The sequence below is a fragment of the Sinocyclocheilus rhinocerous genome, unplaced genomic scaffold (assembly GCF_001515625.1).
Source record: "Sinocyclocheilus rhinocerous isolate Xijiao unplaced genomic scaffold, SAMN03320098_v1.1 scaffold779, whole genome shotgun sequence".
Lineage (NCBI taxonomy): Eukaryota > Metazoa > Chordata > Actinopteri > Cypriniformes > Cyprinidae > Sinocyclocheilus > Sinocyclocheilus rhinocerous.
This window is the reverse complement of record NW_015652150.1, coordinates 230,099-249,213: the sequence shown is the minus strand read 5'-3', so window position 1 is coordinate 249,213 and position 19,115 is coordinate 230,099. Positions and strand designations below refer to the sequence as shown.

Sequence of the window (19,115 nt, the reverse complement as noted above, 5' to 3'; positions counted from 1 at the left end):
TAATCCATTACTTAAATATAGTTTTTGTTTGTTTTTTTTAGCAAAAAAAGTACATTTTAGCACGGACTTTTATTGTGTGGTATGGCTGAAAATGTAAGCGTCCCTTAAAATTTGCGCAAAAGAACATGTGGGTTGCCAAGGTGCAAACCACGTTGTTAAACAAAATTATATTGTTTGACAAAACCTTACAGATCATTTTATTTAATTTTATTTCAAATGGTAATTTTATTATATATTTATATTTTACATTATCGGAAAGAACAGCTCATACAAAATGATTCTGGTTAATGATTCTTGTTGCATATATCACTGGCCTATGGGGCACAAATACAGAACCAGTATGAACAGGTGTGTTTTTTGTTGTTATGTTTTGTGTTGTTGTTTTTTTGTTTTGTTTTTCCTGTCTTTATCTGGCACCAAAATTATTTACTCGTTTTAACCCAGGAAAATTATTTTATGCGGACAACCTGGCAACCCATACACTCCAGTTCCCTGTTGGTGTGAGGTGGTACAATGAAGGAACGATGGCTGCCTGCATCAGAGTAATATGGATGAGAATGACCACCTTGACAGCCGCTATTCATAATGGGTCTGCTCTCCTGAACGCTTTCTTTGCCAAAACACACTAATTTCCCTGTTTCGTCCCATCTGTAGAGACCAAGTGTTGTGTTTGCATCAGTCTTCTTGCTAGCTCCGCGCTATGTTTCTACCCACATCAACTCTCTTTAATTGACCTGACCGGTGAGTAGCTAGATGGATATTTACCGTTTCATAACGCAAATACGCATACAAGCTCTGTGAATGTAAATTAAAGCGAAGTAAGTTAACCTCATTAGGCAAACTAGATGTTTAGTTAGCTGGCTTTGCTTGTACTTAGCTAACATTAGCAATTGCTATTGTTAGTACATTTGCTTCCTTGATTGTTGCTGGTAAAGGTCAATATGGCAAACTGGGTGAAGCAAAAAAAAAGATTATATAAATGTATGGATCATATTAAACCTCGGAACAGAACATTTGCAAATTATGCAAATAACATTAGTGTCCAAGGACTTTGCATGGATTCCTTCAGTACCTTCAAATAATCTACATGCCTGAATTGCTGACGTAGCTTGTCTTAATTTTTTTTTAGGTTTGATGTGTTTCTGTTTTGAAATTATGAATTAATGCACACCCTTTTCCCCTCTATTCTTTCTCTCTTTAGATATCACTCATAACATGGCCATCACACAGTTTCGCCTTTTTAAAATATGCACCTGCTTGGCATCTATTCTGTCATTCTTGAAAAGACTGATTTGTAGGTGAGTACAAAACTCTTTTGTTCAATTTCGTGCATATTCAGTTTGTAGATTGTCAGTCTGAAGTCTGTTGACATAGGTGGATCCGGAGATGAATTTGTGTCCCTTACAGATGTGATGCTGAGTTTCGTCTGTTGTCTTTTGTTAATGTAGGGCTGGAAGGTCACGCAAGCTAAGCGGGGATCAGATCACCCTTCCGACCACAGTTGATTATTCCTCTGCATCAAAACAGGTTAGAGAATGCATCGTGCTGGAGACTCCGTCATGAATATTTGCCATGGTGATTGGTTGAGAAATGGGTCATAAGAAAAATATTTTGCATAGAGAAAGTAAACTTTTTAGGGCAATTTCATATAATACTTTTTCAAAATAAAAATATATTGTTACACAGCATTATGTTTTAAATCAATTCTGTTCCTTTGAACTTATTATTTATCAAAGAATACTGACAAAATTATGTATTACAGTTTCCACAAAAATAAGAAGAAATAATAAGCAACAGGATCATGTGACTGGAGTAATGGCTGATGAACATTTAGTTTTGCCATCACAGGAATAAATTACAGTTTAAATTATATTAACAATTTTAAATTAGTACTGTTTTTTTTTTTTACTTTTTGATAAAAAATACTTTGGAAGCGTAAGAGACTTCTTTCAAACATATTACAAAATGGTCTTTAAAATAATGCCCTGGCCTTAATAGTGGCAAAAAAAAAAATCTTTATACAGTTTTGATCTTCGTATTTTTGTTTTTATTTTAGGAGAAGATATGTTGATTGTTAGATTTTGTGAGGTTTACCTTATTACGAATTTTAGAAATTATATGCTTTTATATTATACTTACTATGTTTAAGAATAGATATGAACATTTGCATCAAAAGCCGCATTTTTCATTGATACTGTTGTAAGTCACAATTTCATACGGTATGTAGATTAAGTATTCCTCGCAGTATGAAATGAAAGAGCTTTTCGAAACCAAGCATGTCCGAATGATTAAATTGTCATGGAGGTCCTTTACAAAATAAAAAGCTATGCATTTTTATGCATCTATGAGATTGACAAAAATAAAGCACTGTCACTTAGAATGAAACTGGACAGATGACTATTAACTACTAATGACCTTTGCTTGATGAAATGAGTGAATGTTTGTTTTATAATTGAATTCAGTCGGAGATTGAGGAGTGGAGCTCATGGGATGAGGAAGCTCCCACCAGTATCAGAATTGAAGGTGGTAATGGGATAGTTCCACCTCCACAGAATGAAGCTGAAGAAGAAGAGCCAGACTACTTCAAAGACATGGCTCCCACCATCAGGAAAACACAAAAGGTAGGTTCATTATTTGGGGGTTACATCGGCTGCTTGTTCATTGTCATTTCTTTCTTTCTCTCTATCTTCTGTCCTAGTTTTTAATTATTTTTATTCTGTCCTATAGTTTTTATATTTTATGTTTTTACATCATAGTAACTCTCCTTCTCTTGCTTTCTCTCTTAAAAACATAACCTTTTTTACAATTTATTTCTTTAGTTAGGGCAAGTGGAAATGAAAAAAGGGACAAATATTGTTAAAGCAGTGCAGGGGTAGTGCTGACCTTCTCAGTCCCATTTTTGTGTAATATGCAATATCATTCAAACGTTTGGAGTCAGTAAAATTTTTATTTAGCAGGGCTGCAATAAATTGATCAAAAGTGATAATAAAGACATTTTTTGTTTTCAATTAAAGGCACAATATGTAAGATTTTTTTATTAAAATATCCAAAAACCACTAGAACAGTGTTATATATTTTGCTGACTTGTGTACTTACACTATCCCAAATGTTTCGAAGAATGTTTAAATCCAGAGAAATAAGCAATTTTAACTAGTGACACGGACCGTGTCCATTTAATACATTAGCTCATCGATGAACATGATTTCTGCCTGAGTCCCGTCGGATTGCATCGGCTGTGGGGATGAAGACGACAACTCCCATGATTCCATACTCAGTCACGGCGTCTTTGCCTCTTTGTTTGTTTTGAATACGCGCCCTCTAGTTGCAAAAATTACATATTGTGCCTTTAATTTCTATTTCAAATAAATCTGTTCTTTTGAAATTTCTATTCAGCAAAGAAGCCTGAAAAAATGTCTCACAGTTTTCAACATTAATAATAAGAATAATAATTTCTTGAGCACCAAATCAGCATATTAGAATGATTTCTGAAGGATTTCTAAAATAATCATTTCATTTGCAATTTGTGCTCTTTTTCCAGATTGTCTTGAAGAAAAGGGAACCTCTGAATTTCTCTATGTCAGACAGCTCCTCAGGTTTCTCCAGCCGACTAGCTGCCACTCAGAACATGTCCTTCATCCAGCCCTCTGTGAGTGATACAGCCTAACAATGATAATCACAGTTATTGGGAGGCCAATTAACACTTTCAACAAAAAAAGATTTATTGGGAGTCCTCCAACTCCACCAAATCACATCACTTTAATATGTTGGATCAAATGGTACGATGATCAGAAAACACAATGTCTCTGTGTGCTGCAGGCGGAGCTGGGGGACCTTGACACCTGGCAGGAGGACACCAATGCCTGGGAGGATGAGGCAGATGCAGCCTGGGAGGCAGAGGAAGTGCTGAGGTAAGCTACCTTACCAGCTGACTATGAGGTGATCCTGTACAACATAAAAATGTTTCTGGTTCTGTTTGTTTCCCTTGATATCTGCAATATTAAATCACTTAAGTCACTTAAGTTTTTTAAATTAATACAGGGTCAACTCATTTTGAGGGAGAATGTGGTGGGTTTCTAATTTTGTCCACTAGGTGTCAGTGTACAAGCACAGTTGTTTTCAACCTCCACTGCATTGTGCCAGATCTTGATTAAAGGGATAGTTCACCAAAAAAAATGAAAATTCTGTCATCATTTACTCACCCTTATGTCATTCCAAACCTGTGTGCATTTCTTTCTTCTGTGGTACATCAAAGACGATATTTTGAAGAATGTTGATAACAGTTTCAGTTTCCATTGACTACCATTGTGTGGATAAAAAGTACAGTGGAAGTACTGGGAACCGGAAATGCTTGGTTTCTGGTCACTTCAGGTTTGGAATGACAAGAAGGTGAATAAATGATGACAGAATTTTCATTTTTGGGTTTACTTTGATCTATCATATAGCATCATATTTGAAAGGGTATGATTTTTGGGTGTATTTACAGAGCGCATACAATAAAGCAGATTACTGATTTAAATTAAAAATATCTCTTAAAACTTACCATAAATGCGATGAAATTGATCTTTCTTTGTCTATCGTGAACACAGGCAGCAGAAGCTGGCTGAGAGAGCGAGACGTGCCATAGAGCAACAGAGGAAGAAAATGGAGAAAGAGGCACAGAGAATGATGAAAAAAGAGCAGAAGATTGCTGTCAAACTTTCATAACATTAATACAGTGCACCGGACACTCAAAGCAACAGCCAAACAACTGTTCATATTACATTTTACCTGGTTTTGTCCTGCCCACCATACTACTGTCTTCACCTCTTTGGGATATTTTTTAGTCCATCAGCCATATTAGGGATTTTTTACGTTTATTTCTTTGGGTTTTCGTTTTGTATTGGACTGAACACAGCACAAAGAATCTTCCCTTTTGTTTTTGAGGTATTGTGACTGTTCTTACTGTGCGCTTGATGAAAGAAAAAATATGTTTGTTTTTTTCTGTCAGTATTTATAACACTTGAATGATTTGTCCAGAACAAAAAAATTTTTTTGTATACCTGATAATCATGGGCTTAATTGTGAATAATCCTTCAAGACCTTATATTTTGATCTTGATTTTTCCAAAGACAAAAATTTGAGTCAAGGAATTAATAATTGTCCGTCTGAATGGAGATCAGAGATATTCGGTATGTACTGAGGCTCAAAGAAAGCGCTTTTAAGAGATGTGGGTTGGTTGTCATGGAAACGCTGACATTTTTTAAATATCCAAATTGGCAGCCAAACCGTCTTTTATCTTTAGTAAGACTGTTTACTGAGAAGAGCATTGACTAAGAGAAAAACATTCACAATTTATTTTAAAGCAATTTCACCAGGGGAACGACTTGTCTTTTGCTATTAAAGAATTTCTTATCTCTTGAATATAAATTGATCATGTTTATTGATAAAATGAGGATCATGGTGGTGCTGAAATTAACTTCTGCATGCTGTGATTATTAAGGAACATGAAGCCATGAGAGTCACAGGCACAGATAATGAAAGACTGAATAAAATCACACCTTTTGCTGTGATTTATGTTTCCCGCTCATGCCTTTTTAAGTTGTTTTTACCATTTTTCACAGTGCATCCTTAGCTGTAATAAACATTTCAGTTATCTGTTCAATGGTTTATTTTATTCTTAGGCTTTCAGAATCTTCTGTCATTTCTTCACCAAAAACATGCTCTTCGTGCCGTGGTAAAGATGACGTCTGGGTCTCTGAACATAATCAGCAATACAACACTTTATTCGATCTGTTTGTACCCAGACTGTTAAGAAGTTCAGTCAGCATCATAGAGCTGTCTCTGGAATACATGTGCTTTTATTTGTGATATTTAAGGTCAGACGCATTGTCCACCTTATATTTTGATCTTGATTTTTCCAAAGACAAAAATTTGAGTCAAGGAATTAATAATTGTCCGTCTGAATGGAGATCAGAGATATTCGGTATGTACTGAGGCTCAAAGAAAGCGCTTTTAAGAGATGTGGGTTGGTTGTCATGGAAACGCTGACATTTTTTAAATATCCAAATTGGCAGCCAAACCGTCTTTTATCTTTAGTAAGACTGTTTACTGAGAAGAGCATTGACTAAGAGAAAAACATTCACAATTTATTTTAAAGCAATTTCACCAGGGGAACGACTTGTCTTTTGCTATTAAAGAATTTCTTATCTCTTGAATATAAATTGATCATGTTTATTGATAAAATGAGGATCATGGTGGTGCTGAAATTAACTTCTGCATGCTGTGATTATTAAGGAACATGAAGCCATGAGAGTCACAGGCACAGATAATGAAAGACTGAATAAAATCACACCTTTTGCTGTGATTTATGTTTCCCGCTCATGCCTTTTTAAGTTGTTTTTACCATTTTTCACAGTGCATCCTTAGCTGTAATAAACATTTCAGTTATCTGTTCAATGGTTTATTTTATTCTTAGGCTTTCAGAATCTTCTGTCATTTCTTCACCAAAAACGTGCTCTTCGTGCCGTGGTAAAGATGACGTCTTTGGGTCTCTGAACATAATCAGCAATACAACACTTTATTCGATCTGTTTGTACCCAGACTGTTAAGAAGTTCAGTCAGCATCATAGAGCTGTCTCTGGAATACATGTGCTTTTATTTGTGATATTTAAGGTCAGACGCATTGTCCGGACCGGTGGAATATTCCAGCTCTGAGAATGTGATGTCATAATCCCCATCTGCCTCAGCAACGCCCCCCAGTCGACCAACCCTCCCACAGCTTGACCCACTTAGACAGAGAGAGAGGAAAACAAACCATGACTGAATTAAACATTACATGCTGTCTTCTGCAGCTATGCGCATCTTTATCACACCTGACTTTATGGGTTTCACATGAGTTTGTCTCTGTAATGAAGATTCTTGGACCATGTTCAAATTAATAAAATGTATATGTTCATTAAATAAAGTGTATATAAACACTGTTCAAAGATTTTATGCACCAAAAATACATTGAGGGAAAAATGCCTCAACAATATCATATTAACAATTTTACAATACATAGTCTGGAACAAAGCTAAAAGCTAACTGTAGTGTCCAACTGGGCTAACAGTACATAACAGCAAGCATTTGCTCAGTCTTGCCATTTCATGCATGCAGGGTTGTATGTTATGCAATAGTCAAGTCCCATCTGGTAACAGATGTACTGTGTGTTTTTCAGGCGGCCCAGGGGTCCACACTTGCTGTGTAATGGTTGCTTTAGTCTCAGCTTCTGAATATAGCAGTGTTGATGTTCATACACTCCATATATTTTGTATGATATAAAATGTTTTTGGGTTCTTGTGCGTGTGTGTGTTAATGAAGCATTAATGCACTTTCAGCTGTTGCTGCCTACAGGATTTCTCTTAAAACATATTGAAGTTTAAAACCTCTTTGTTTCGTCAGTTACAAGCACTTTTATGTCTTAGAGCAGGAGTGTCAAACTCAGTTCCCTTTTTAGTTTAGAGTTTAGTTCCAACCCTACTCTAACCACACATTGCATGTAGTTTTCAAATAAGAGACTTGATTAGCTGGATCAGGTGTGTTTAATTAGGGTTGAGCTGTGGCCCTCCAGGAACTGAGTTTGACACCCCTTTCTTAGGGTAATTTTTTATTTGGTCATAACTTTATTTATTTATTATATGAAGGTCACATAACCACTGTAGTGTAAACGTCTTACCCTGATTCTTTTTTTTTTCTTTTTTCTTTTTTTTACCTTAAGAGACTTTCAATCTTAAAATATTAAAATCCATCATGGAAAACATTAAAATAAGAAGGTGAAATATCACTTGTTTTCACACTTGAAATATTCTAAACCCCGGATGAATAAATCTTGCTTCACGTTCATGCTTCATGCTCATAATTCACCAGGGGTTAAAAATAATCATAAATTGACGTTTCAGTTAAACGGTTTCACACTACATTCTTAATCCCTGACAATGGGCTATCGTTCTTATTTGCATATTTGTGCTGTCAGTGTCATTGATTGGACGAACGCTCGAAACCTGCTCACATAAAGCATTAGGCCTATATTAGCATTATAGCATTATATCATATATTACCGATTTTTTTCCCCCATAGGTTTTTAACATTCTAAAAGCTCTTTATTCCAAATATACTACAAGCTAGTCAGTGTATTCAGTAGGTGTAATGTATTGTAAGTTGCTTCAGAAGTATTGCAAGTATTACGTACAACAATAAAAGTGCATTGACATAAAAAAGGACATTTACTTTTGGTACTTAAGTACTTTTAAAAGCAAGTACTTCTGTACTTTTACTTAAGTAAAAATCTGTCTTTACAACTTTTACTTGTAATGGAGTAACATTTGACCAGCGGTATCTGTACTTTCACTCAAGTAATGGAGTTGAGTACTTTGTCCGCCTCTGCATTTTAACACCGCGTCGTTTCACATTGCTCAAATTTAGTACCCGCGCGAAGTTAACCCCACTTCTGAATAACAAGTGTGAAATGTTCTGGGTTAAAAGCGGTTTAGGAAGAAGATAAACCGGGGTTAAGCGCAGTGTGAAAAGCCCTGGAATATCTGGTCAGATGATGCAAAATGTGTGCAAATATTATTTGTGTTTCAACATAAAATGCTAGCTATGAAATTAGTTGGACATTTTTTATTTTATTAATACTTAAAATGTAATTTCCATCACAAAATGTTATTAAACACAATGGTGTAAATCAGGGTTGCCCAACCCTGCTCCTGGCGATAGACTGTCCTGCAAAGTTTAGCTCCAACTCTAATCAAGGAGCTGAACTTTGCAGGACAGTCGATCGCCAGGAGCAGGGTTGGGCACCCCTGGTGTAGCTAAATGATCCTGTAGGTATGGCCAGTGGCGGACAAAGTACTCAACTCCATTACTTGAGTAGTGAAGTTAAAGTCATAAGTTCCCAGAAAAAATAATACTCAAGTAAAGTACAGATACTCAAAAAGTGTACTTAAGTACAATACTCAAGTAAATGTACTTAGTTACTGTCCGCCTCTGGGTATGGCATACATTTAACAAAAACTATTTTCTTGGTAAAATAGCCTGTTACTTAATAAACAAGAAGTAGCTGCCCAAAGAAATTTTATCTTGTGAACAGCAAATAATTAAATTGTATTAATCTAGGATTAAAGTTTAAGGATTAAATATTAAAGCTCACTTTACTGACTTAACTCACTTTGCAGCACACATCACAGCATTAAACCTTTTCGTTCACCTTCCATAATGAGTTCATGAAGATTTATTTACATTTATTTAAATGTTTTGCATTTTCTGCACTAATTTAAGGGGCAAATCTGCAGTATCCTTACAAAAAAAAATACTGTTCTCCTTTTGTTAGTTGAAAGCATTATCAAATTACCAAAATGTTTAATAGGCAAACACACAAATGGTGGAGGATTTGTATCACTTTGTAAATGTCATTCATTTAAATTCTTTAGAGCTTTTTGTGGGCACTGATTTAGTGTGGGCCTAGACAAGTAATTAAAGTTTAGAAATTATGCAATACCTTCCCCATGCTCTAACACACAATAAAAGTCCAAACTTGGAGGGTTTTCCATGCTTTAATAATAATAAATATAATGATTATACATCTGATATAAACAAAAATATTGCACATAGGTCAGGCACATAACAAGTGTTCGCTGTACTGTGGCAAGTGCTGCCATTCAGGAAAATGTTAGTTTACAGAGCAACATGTAAAAGCTCTAACTCCAGGGAGAGAAATACAGTTTCACTTAACAAAACGCTGAACACATGTAAGCTTTGGCAGAAGGTTTTAGTTCTTTTGGAACACATGTGACATTTTAACTACCACAAAAATGACGGCCAACTGACAGTCAACCCCTATTGTCACACTAAATTACTCTTTTATAAAAAGCAGGGAATAGCAGTCAGCAAAGAACAAGACTCGAGCAACATAATCACCTACCCAGATGATCAGATTATGCAAAAATATTTATATATACATAAACATAAAAGCAATAAATAACAAAAAAGACAAATCAAGTCCATTTATATCCCCTTAAATTCATCCTTTGTGCCTCAGATTGCAAAAATACACAGTGCAAAGTAGGAATGTCGCAACTAAACATTAAATAAGTGTATGCGTATAATCACAGGTGTACAAAAACACAATTTCTACTTGAAGATGGCGTTTAAGTGCTCTTGTTGTAACTGTGGGTGAGGGCCACTAAGTGTCTGGCCCGTGAGAGACATGGCGGAGTGAGTGCAATCCCATAATGCAACAGCCTCGAATTAAAGCTGCAATGTTGTACACGGGAGCCCCTCCGACCAAACCGTGCTGCGAGTAGAGCCACGCCACGGTGGGCAGAACAGGTGCTGCCACAGCAACCAGATCAACCAAGAAGTTGTTGCTCCAGTGGCTTTTTCCCACCACTGCCATGCTAGAGGTGTTCTTGGGATTCTTCAGGTCGAAATTCAGCTCTTCCATGAACTGGGGACTCATTTGGGGCTCGGAAAAGCCCAGACCGGAATCACTAACAGTGTTTTGGGCAGTATTGGTGCAAATGGGGCCAACATCTTTGACTTCATCGTCTTGTGCTTCAGGAAAATTCCCCTTATTTATGGGTTTTTGTGCTTCAGGCAAGTCCTCGACCTTTTTGGGAACCTGTGCTGAAGGTGATTCCTGGGATTGGTGGGGTGAAGAAATAAGAAGGCCAGGGAAGCCACCACCTTGGAGCTTTAGCAGCTGGAAAAGGACGGCTTGGAGATCAGCCGTGTAAATCATCTCATCAGTCTGGACACTTTTATCTTCTGCACCAAAGGGGTCGGTTGAGATATGTCCCTCTGTGCTCTTTTCCGAGACACTCGGCTCCAAGGTGGACAGTCCTGGTTGGGGAATGATCTTGGTGCCACCATCCTGGGTGGAATCAACTGCAGTGGATGTGAGAACCTGCTCCAGAATCTCTGCTCTGTTGGCCATCTCATCATTGGCCAGCAGCTCGCTATCAGCCATCTCCTCCACTGCTTGTTCTTCACCATGTAGCTCCATCTCCAACTTGCCTGCAGCGGATCTTTCTGGAGACTCACAGATAAACTCCAGCATTGGCTCATCCTGCAAGTTGCAGCCATTCTGCGCCAACTCCATGCTGTGGAGCAAGGACTCCAGCTTTCGGTTTTGGATGTTTATGTCAATGAAATACTTCTGGATGCCCTTGTCCTTCTCCATGAGGCTGTTCTTCATGGTTTCTACCACTTGCCGCAGCTGCTTGATCTCTTTGCGTGCTTCTTTAAGTGCTAGCTGAGCTTCCACACGGTGACATTCCTCCTCTATCCAGTCCTCCCGCATATGCCCCAGTTGGGACTTCAGCTCCTCAATCTCAGCCTCCCTGTAACCCATCAATGTGGAAAATGTACCATGTGATATCAGTTTTCGAATTTTGTCAGAGCTCTCGAGGGAACAGCAATTCAGTAATGCATTAGGGCAAGTATTTCAAAGCAGACTCTTACCGGTCACAAACTGTGTTCTGTGAGTCTCTGAGTTTTGTCTTGAGGTGTCGTATGGCTACCTCTTTCTGCTGTAGAGGGGTGAGGTACTGCTCTGGATTGGGAGGCTTGATGCCATGATTGTCTCCGCAGGAATGGTAGCGTACAGGAGTGGTTCTTCTGAAAGTAAAAAGCAAGTTTACCTCTTTAAATCTGATGAAGCATGCCAATATTTAAGCTACAAAAAGAGCTGCAGTAATAAACTCTATGGGCCTGTAGTGTCTGTAACAAGTTACTGTTTCCATCCAAATGCAAAAGATAAAAGCTTCACTAATATGAAAAATGAAAAAAACTCATATTATACAAGTCACCATAATAACAAAATGCAACCAACCACACAATAGGGTAGAAAGGTAAATATTAATGTAATATTAATATTTAAAGAACATAATGAACTAAAGTGCAAAAAAAAGGAAAGTAAAAATATATTAAAGTACAAGAGAAAGAAAAATAAATTATGAAAGAAAAAAACATCAAAGCAATGGCCCTGTTACCAGGCAGTAAAACAAGAGGCACAATATCCTAGCAACCTGCTATGCTGCTTTAAAGTCAATTTTGCATCTGTGCCAGAGATGGACAGAATAAACCAGAAACACTCAGTTCAAACATGTCAACAAGAATACCCACTAGTTTCCTTATCCTCCATCCCATAAAAAGGAAAACTAAAAACCTAGAAATACCACATCATGCTATTAACAAGCCAAATGGCACACCTTAAATATCTTCAAACATACAGACTGTGTGCACATGAAATATTAATGCCCCCCTCACCCTCTCTGCAAAAATGTAGCACTGAAAAACACTTTACTCCTATCAGCCAGCCAACGGATTTGCTGTCTGCGTGGGCAAAATGAGAGCAGACAATTTTGTCAAAATCCCCTCAAAGCCTGGCACAGCCAAACCATGACCAATCTAATCCTTTATTCTGTGAAGAGGTTGAGGACACGATAACACTGTCTCCTGAGCCCTACATTGAATATATTGCATCTACCATGTACTCAACTTCTTTCCATCTGTTTGTTTCTGCCTCTTTGTCCATACCTTCTGGTAGAGCTGGAGTTGCTACTGCTGTTGGTAATGGAGGGGGCTTTTTGGGGTGTCCTGTATGGGGCAAAAAGCTCTGCGTCGCGAGGGGCAGTGGGGCTTCCTGCGGGCTTGAACACAGGCAGGCTTCTGATCTGGGGCCCACGGCTGAGGGAGACAAGAGCAAGCAAATAGGACAGGACAGTGTCATAAAAGGCAAGACACTCAGGCTATGTTCAGAACAACAAACTACCATGCAACTCATTCTTTCAGTATGCAGTATACATGCAATATCTTGTTAACCAACTACTGTACATTTACCAAAATGTGCATATGTAATTTACTGAATTTAACATTCACATAATATCACGTGACAACAATGTTGCATACTGTATCATACTGTTTTACACACTAAAAATACAAGAAATATCAAATCTGACAGAGAATAACAAACAAAAACAAATCAGCTATCTTGGATTAAGCTTCAGGAACATAAAATAAAGCATAAAAACCGTACCTGCGAGAAGATGAGTTCTTTCCTGCAGAGTTGCTGGGCTGAGTTTCATGTGTCTTGTAGCTTCTAGTGTTGCTAGATGAGCTGAAATCTGTCTCACTGCCTACAGTGCATAGAAATGGGGATCAAAAGTCTAAAGTTTCCTCTAAAAAGACTTCAACATCAGCAAAACTTATCCATTCAAGGGTATCTAAAAAGAAAGTGTGGAAGTAGAAACTTCAAAGCCACCAAATGCACAACCCAAGCACGTTTCCAATTAGCATATTTCCAGTAGCCAGATCAAAGAGGCTTGTCAGAGGATATAGGGTTACAGACTTCTGTGATGAACATTGTCTGCCTCCACTATGGAAGAACTAAGGCTTGGGAAGTAAGGGACCGAATCTTTCAGTGACAGAGGAATCCTTCACATTCGGTTTCTCTCAGCACTTTTATGTAAGCTTGAATATCACCTTACCTGCAGCCATTAACTTTTTCTAGCTAGCTTTAGCACTTAGACCCTGCTAGTAGATGCTGTAACTACATCGTTTCTACTTTGACAGCCATTCAAAAGTAGCCATGTTATTCTATCTTGCAACATGTTAACTGCAAAATTATCATTAGATTTGATGTTGTTACCTTTTTTTTCTTCTGGGGGCTCTTAAAAGCATGAGATATTCTTATATAACTATATTCCTGCTAAACTAAAGACTAAATATATATAATACTGATTACATACTTCCTGGAAGTACCATTGAAGTTAGTGGGAAAGCAAATAGATAACCCTCTGAACTATATTAGGCATCCTTGTATCAGATCAAGACATATTTCAGATAACTGAATATTTTGGGGATGTAATCTAAAAACCTAATCTAAAAATAATCTGAATAAATGTATTAAGCATTAAATTCAAAAGGAGGTGACTGAAAGACAAAGATATGCTAAAGAGGGGGTAAGATTCATTCAGGACCTTGATTTTACTAAAAAAAAATTCTAAAATATACACACCTGAGAAGCATCTCTTTCCTTTTGACAAAACCATGATAAAGTGTGTCCTTTTTCAAACGTGCTACTATCTACCTAACTAACCAAACAAATGTGACAAACTCACTAACAATTACAAAACTGTGCAAGTTGCTCAATACAAATCAAGCTCAATTGCTGTGAATTCTCACAGATGGTGGGAGGAGTCAACTGCTTTTAATTGCACTGATTGGCCATCTACAAGCCATCCAATCATTGGCCTCTATGAGAAAGGGTAATCAAGCACATGGCACCTGCTACTTTCTGGATTGTGTTGTTTCCATTTTTTTTTCTGTTTTCAAAAAAGTCTTCAGAGAAACCCATTCAAGCAGAATCCCAAGAACATTTAAATGGATTAAACAGGCAGGTGTGACCATGACAATACATAAATTAATTACTCATCATAACCTTGTTTCAAAACAGAACTTTGGAGAACTGCATGTATTTTCGTGTTTTAACTTGCACCCCAGTGGACGTGCGCACTTGCACAAAGCTGATAAAGATCCCATGTGCAAACTGTCCTTATATGTACAGTAGTCGTGGTTGTTTATGTAACTAACCAAACATTCGATTTCTAAACCAAACGATTCTCTACTTTTTTGAATGCAGAAAACATGCAGTTCCGTAAACATTCATTATTTGACCTGATGTCATAGCCATAATCTTATAAATAATACATTTATCAAAAATCATATAAATACTTTTTTTTCTTTTCAATTATTTTGACTGATTGATGTGTTTTTGAGCGTTTGAAAGGCAATATAATAATAATAATAATAATAATTTATTATTGGTATTATTTTAAAATAAACTTATAAAAAATTATAAATGTAAATAAAAAAACTATCAAAAAATATAAATAGAATCAAAAAAGTTGTTAATACTTGCAGAAATAAAATTACCTTTATGCATAATGGGTGAACGCTGTTGCTTCTCTCGCTTGTGCTTCTGTGTGGGTGCACTCCACTCGGCCACTACGTTCATCCGAACTCTTGTCACCTTGACCTTGCGCTCTCCCAGAGTGGGTGAACCCAGTGGGCTGTTGTCAGAGCCTGACAGGGTCTTGGTTGGCGACACACATTGACTGCTTGGGCATCCAGTATCATCTGAGAAAACAGAACCAAGTGGAAATTATGATTTAAGGTTATACTACTGTGCTTTTCCTTATCAGAGAGGTCAAACGTACAAGGCCATCAACACGTAAAAGCCATCATAGAGCAAATAATGACATTTCAGTGTGGATACTACATTTTATTTGAAATAAAATTTCCAAGTATCTTATCAGGATGGTGTGAAGTCATGGCAACCTCATGTGGGCTACCTGAGGACAGGCTGGGACTGATGCTTCTTTTCGAGTGCTGGGAACTAATGTCAAAATCCTTGCTCTCCTCTTCTGACAATGGCATGTTAGGCCCCGATGACTCCTTTGCTTTAGTACGCAAGGGGTGGAGGACAAATCGAGGGATACGGCTACGCATGCTTCCTTTTTCCTTCACCTGCAGGAAATGAAAAATCAGTAACTGGGAAAATGGAATGGTGCTACGACTGCCTTCAGACAAACTACAGTCAGCAACTGAGGTGAGTTGTTTAATCTTTTTTAAAGCTGGTATTGAGCTGAATAATGTTCCTTAAAGTTATTTTAGTATCCAATATAAATCTTGCTTACATGTCTTGATGTAAGTAAAAATGTGTTTATACAGAAATGATTTAAAGATAGTTAAGCACCTCATATGTCTGAAAAGGTCCCATTCTTCTTAAATAGAGAATACTTCCAAGTAAAACTGTAAAAAAAAGAAAGATAATAGTGTAAAAATGAATGAGGACATTATGCAAGATGCCAAGCTGTTTTAACCCAGTTTATGAATGGTTCTGACTTAAGTGCCAGGCTACAATATTTATATGCTTAAATACGAAATATATGTCTTTGCCATGAATTGTCATTAAATTTTAAATCTACCCAAAACATTTTTTTTCCAGGGTCATTTGTCTTTTATGGGCAATGTAGTGCCTTATCATACTTGAGTTTCAGTCACCCACTAAATATAAATGTGTTCACTAGTACTTGGAATTAAACGGCAGGAAATCTTATTCTAAATTAAACTGATCCAGTGCTATTATTTAACATGATTCTTCTGATGATCAGTGAATTTACCAAGTGTTATGTAAAAGGCTTTGCACTTGGTTAAGGAAGTAATATGGTCAATTTAATCCTTGTCTAGGTAGAGAGATGATAAATCCCCACCCTTCTGGTTAGATTATTTAACTGTTTTGGGTTTTCCAGATCTGCTCATAACTAACAGACCAGAGCCCAATGGCTGAATAATTTAATATCATGTATCACGCTTGATTGACTGTGACGTCATTGGTCCCTTTCCTGTTATTAGTGGTGTATGTTGTGGTTGCGTGTGCCTTGTTTTTCAGCTTCTCTTTGAAGATGGTTATATAAGGGTTATGGTTGTTTTCAATGTGGATGACGTAATTGACCCCTTAAGGTTGATGCATTTTGCATAGCTGGGTGCTCGCTTCTTTCCATTTTTTTGTCTGTATGTCATGTTTCATTACAAAAGAAGTCAAAGCACAACCTTTAGCACAACCTGTAGGTCGCCCTTTCCTTTCGGATATGAAAAACATGCTACTTAATTTTGAGTATCTTATGTCACCAGTCACCACCTCCTTTTAAATTATGCAAGTATTATGTTGTTTTATATTTTTGTGCTTTGTTTAAAGAAAAAAGGATTTGCTTTTGTCAGCTTCAGTGATAGAAGTACACAAAGGGAACTGAAAATGAAAATGTACATTAGCATTCAAAAGTGTGGAATCAGTAAGATGTTTTATTTTTAAAAAGAAATTAATACTTTTATTCAGCACGGATGCGTTAAATTGATCAAAAGTGAGAGTAAAGACTGTTATAACATTGCAAAAGATTTTCATTTCAAATAAATGTTCTTTTGAACTTGTATTCATAAGGTTTCTGTCCAAATATTAGGCAGCACAACCATTTTCAACTGTGATAAGTTTCTTGAGCATCAAATAAGTATATTAGAATGATTTCTGAAGGATCATGTGCCACTGAAGACTGGAGTAAAGGCTGTTGAAAACTCAGCTTTGCCACCACAGGAATAAATGACATTTCAAAATATTCAAACAGAATAGATTTATTTAAAATTGTAATAATACTGAACTGTTTTACTGTATTTTGATCAAATAAATGCAGCACTGATGAGCATAAGGGACACTTTCAAAAACATTTGAAAATTGCACTGACTCCAAACTTTTAAACAGTGCTTTTTTCTACTTGGTCAATTAGCTTGACTGTCAAATTGCCACTCACGGGAGCTAGGCTGTTTTCTCTCGGAGCCTAAGTCAGAGCCTTAGCAACAGAACCTAGTAACAAAGACCTGGCAACACAAAGGAACATTGCCTTTCAAGAAGCCAGATAGTGCTCAGTGACATTAGTCAGCCATTCAGTCCTTGATTGATGTCTTGTGTCAGGACAAGAAGCTTACTGTTTTTACCTCAGCTAACTGAAAAGCTGAGACTAGTTTCAGCTTGACATAGTTAGAAGTTACTGATGCAATTTCTCTTAAATCACCTCATCCATCCTATGCAAATGGCATGGCTGGCTTGAGGTGATTAAACAGGAGTGCAGTCACAGAGTTAGAGGTTATTTGTTGACTCATAACACCTTATGTAATGTACTGCTCATATTTAATTAAGAAGAATGATTTCATGCATAAAACATGACAGTAAAAACTTGCTTCACCCCACACTCTCAGAATAAAAGGTACAGAGTTGTCACTGGGGTAGTACTCTAAGGTATAAGCTAAAAAGTACATCTTTGTACCTTATTTACCACTAAAAGATACATATTAGTATCTTGAAGATATGAATGAATACTAGTTTTGTACCTTTTTTTCTGAGAGCGTACATACTATATGTTCTTAAGGCCTTTTTTAAAATACTGTAAACTTCCATTATAATCAACAATTTGAACAACTTTTTAGTCTTTTTAGTTCTGATATACAGTTATATAACTAAGGTTGTCTTCTTCTGTCCAAATATGAAGTCAACACAACACATCTAGAGACACTTGAAATCAGTTGCCTCAGCACCAGTGACTCCTCATTCTGTCATTAGTCCACTAAAGCAGTGATGACTCAATGTTACTGGAGACAGAGAGTAATGTGCACAAATGCATTTGCTACTGGCTTTGAGTGCTTTCTCTGCTTGCTGGTGGACTACAGAAAAAGATGGCTAAATTCAGGCTGACATCGTACAAGTCAGTGTCTGTGCATGATTACAAATTTGAGCAATTCCTTTTCTCAATTCACTTTTCTTTTAACAGTCTATATGGTAAAGCATTCCATACATTTTTAACTGACTAGGGTTTTTATTATTATTTTATTCGTTTTATTATTTATTCCATTTCCAGTGAGAATTTAGTGCACCTGCTCTGGGAAGACATGAGAAGACATGTTGCCCCACAATTTTTTGGTCTTATTTAACTGATTATCTGTTTCATTGTCATTGAAGAGTTAAAATATGCCACTTTTTCATTTTAAAACCACTTTTTTTTTTTTTCAGTAGTCGGGTAAATCTCATAACATGACTCAAAATATGACTCAAATACTTTTTTTATACAATTTTTACTGTTATTTTTTTTTTTGCATTTTACTATTTGTCATTTTATGCTCTCAAAACGAATTCTTATTAAATTCTTGACACTGTAATACAGTCATTTCTGTACTGTATTACAGTATAAAATGCTAAAATGTTTTTTTTCTTTTTTCTTAAATCAGTATTAATTAAAGGCAGTATAATATATAATATTGATATTTTTATATTATATAACTATAAAACAAAACTTTTTAAAAAACATATTGCGTTCTGTAAATATTCTGTCAAAACTAGACTTATAAAACACAATTTTCCCACGAAGGGCAGATGTTTTCTAATATTTCAGCTTGTAATAAAAATCTTAATTATAAAACAAAGTTGATTGACAGTACCTGATTGACAGACGTTTAGCTGCTGACAAGTATCTCTGAAATGTCAAATGACGCTT

General features: G+C 36.5%; 2 protein-coding genes and 1 long non-coding RNA gene across 8 annotated transcripts in view; 1 reads left to right on the top strand and 2 right to left on the bottom strand.

Moving 5' to 3' along the window:
• Window positions 1-484: 484 nt before the first annotated feature.
• On the top strand, window positions 485-5,638 carry LOC107713822 (receptor-binding cancer antigen expressed on SiSo cells-like). Its single transcript, XM_016519444.1, has 7 exons — window positions 485-741; window positions 1,202-1,298; window positions 1,449-1,527; window positions 2,463-2,621; window positions 3,539-3,646; window positions 3,817-3,908; window positions 4,587-5,638. Exons 2-7 carry the CDS (start codon window positions 1,216-1,218, stop codon window positions 4,702-4,704), a joined length of 639 nt encoding a protein of 212 aa, XP_016374930.1. The 5' UTR covers window positions 485-741; window positions 1,202-1,215; the 3' UTR covers window positions 4,705-5,638.
• LOC107713823 (uncharacterized) lies at window positions 4,816-6,657 on the bottom strand. The gene is made up of 2 exons (XR_001636937.1): window positions 5,874-6,657; window positions 4,816-5,079 (listed from the first exon to the last, which is right to left on the bottom strand). It is a non-coding gene; the product is annotated as an uncharacterized LOC107713823 (long non-coding RNA).
• Window positions 6,658-9,557: 2,900 nt separating this feature from the next.
• The window catches only part of LOC107713821 (syntabulin-like), a 13,766-nt gene continuing 4,208 nt past the window's right edge, over window positions 9,558-19,115 (bottom strand). Inside the window, exons 2-9 of one of the 6 annotated variants that reach the window (XM_016519441.1) lie at window positions 15,776-15,831; window positions 15,372-15,546; window positions 14,953-15,156; window positions 13,055-13,154; window positions 12,556-12,705; window positions 11,479-11,634; window positions 10,612-11,357; window positions 9,558-10,575 (exon numbers count right to left, since the gene is read on the bottom strand). In XM_016519441.1, the coding sequence (XP_016374927.1) occupies window positions 10,199-10,575; window positions 10,612-11,357; window positions 11,479-11,634; window positions 12,556-12,705; window positions 13,055-13,154; window positions 14,953-15,156; window positions 15,372-15,546; window positions 15,776-15,799 (1,932 nt within the window). In that variant the 5' untranslated portion in view covers window positions 15,800-15,831 and the 3' untranslated portion in view covers window positions 9,558-10,198. Of the gene's footprint in view, window positions 11,358-11,478; window positions 11,635-12,555; window positions 12,706-13,054; window positions 13,155-14,035; window positions 14,219-14,952; window positions 15,157-15,371; window positions 15,547-15,775; window positions 15,832-19,059; window positions 19,078-19,115 lie in introns of those variants that run through there. The other 5 variants (XM_016519439.1, XM_016519440.1, XM_016519438.1 and 2 more) reach the window with 5 other exon arrangements.

Excerpts from the sequence above, each read along its gene's own strand:
- LOC107713822 (XM_016519444.1), top strand. The coding sequence starts at position 1,216 with ATGGCCATCACACAGTTTCGCCTTTTTAAAATATGCACCTGCTTGGCA. Across the intron at positions 1,299-1,448 it reads TTGAAAAGACTGATTTGTAG|GGCTGGAAGGTCACGCAAGC; the intron begins GTGAGTACAAAA and ends TTGTTAATGTAG. Across the intron at positions 3,647-3,816 it reads TGTCCTTCATCCAGCCCTCT|GCGGAGCTGGGGGACCTTGA; the intron begins GTGAGTGATACA and ends TGTGTGCTGCAG.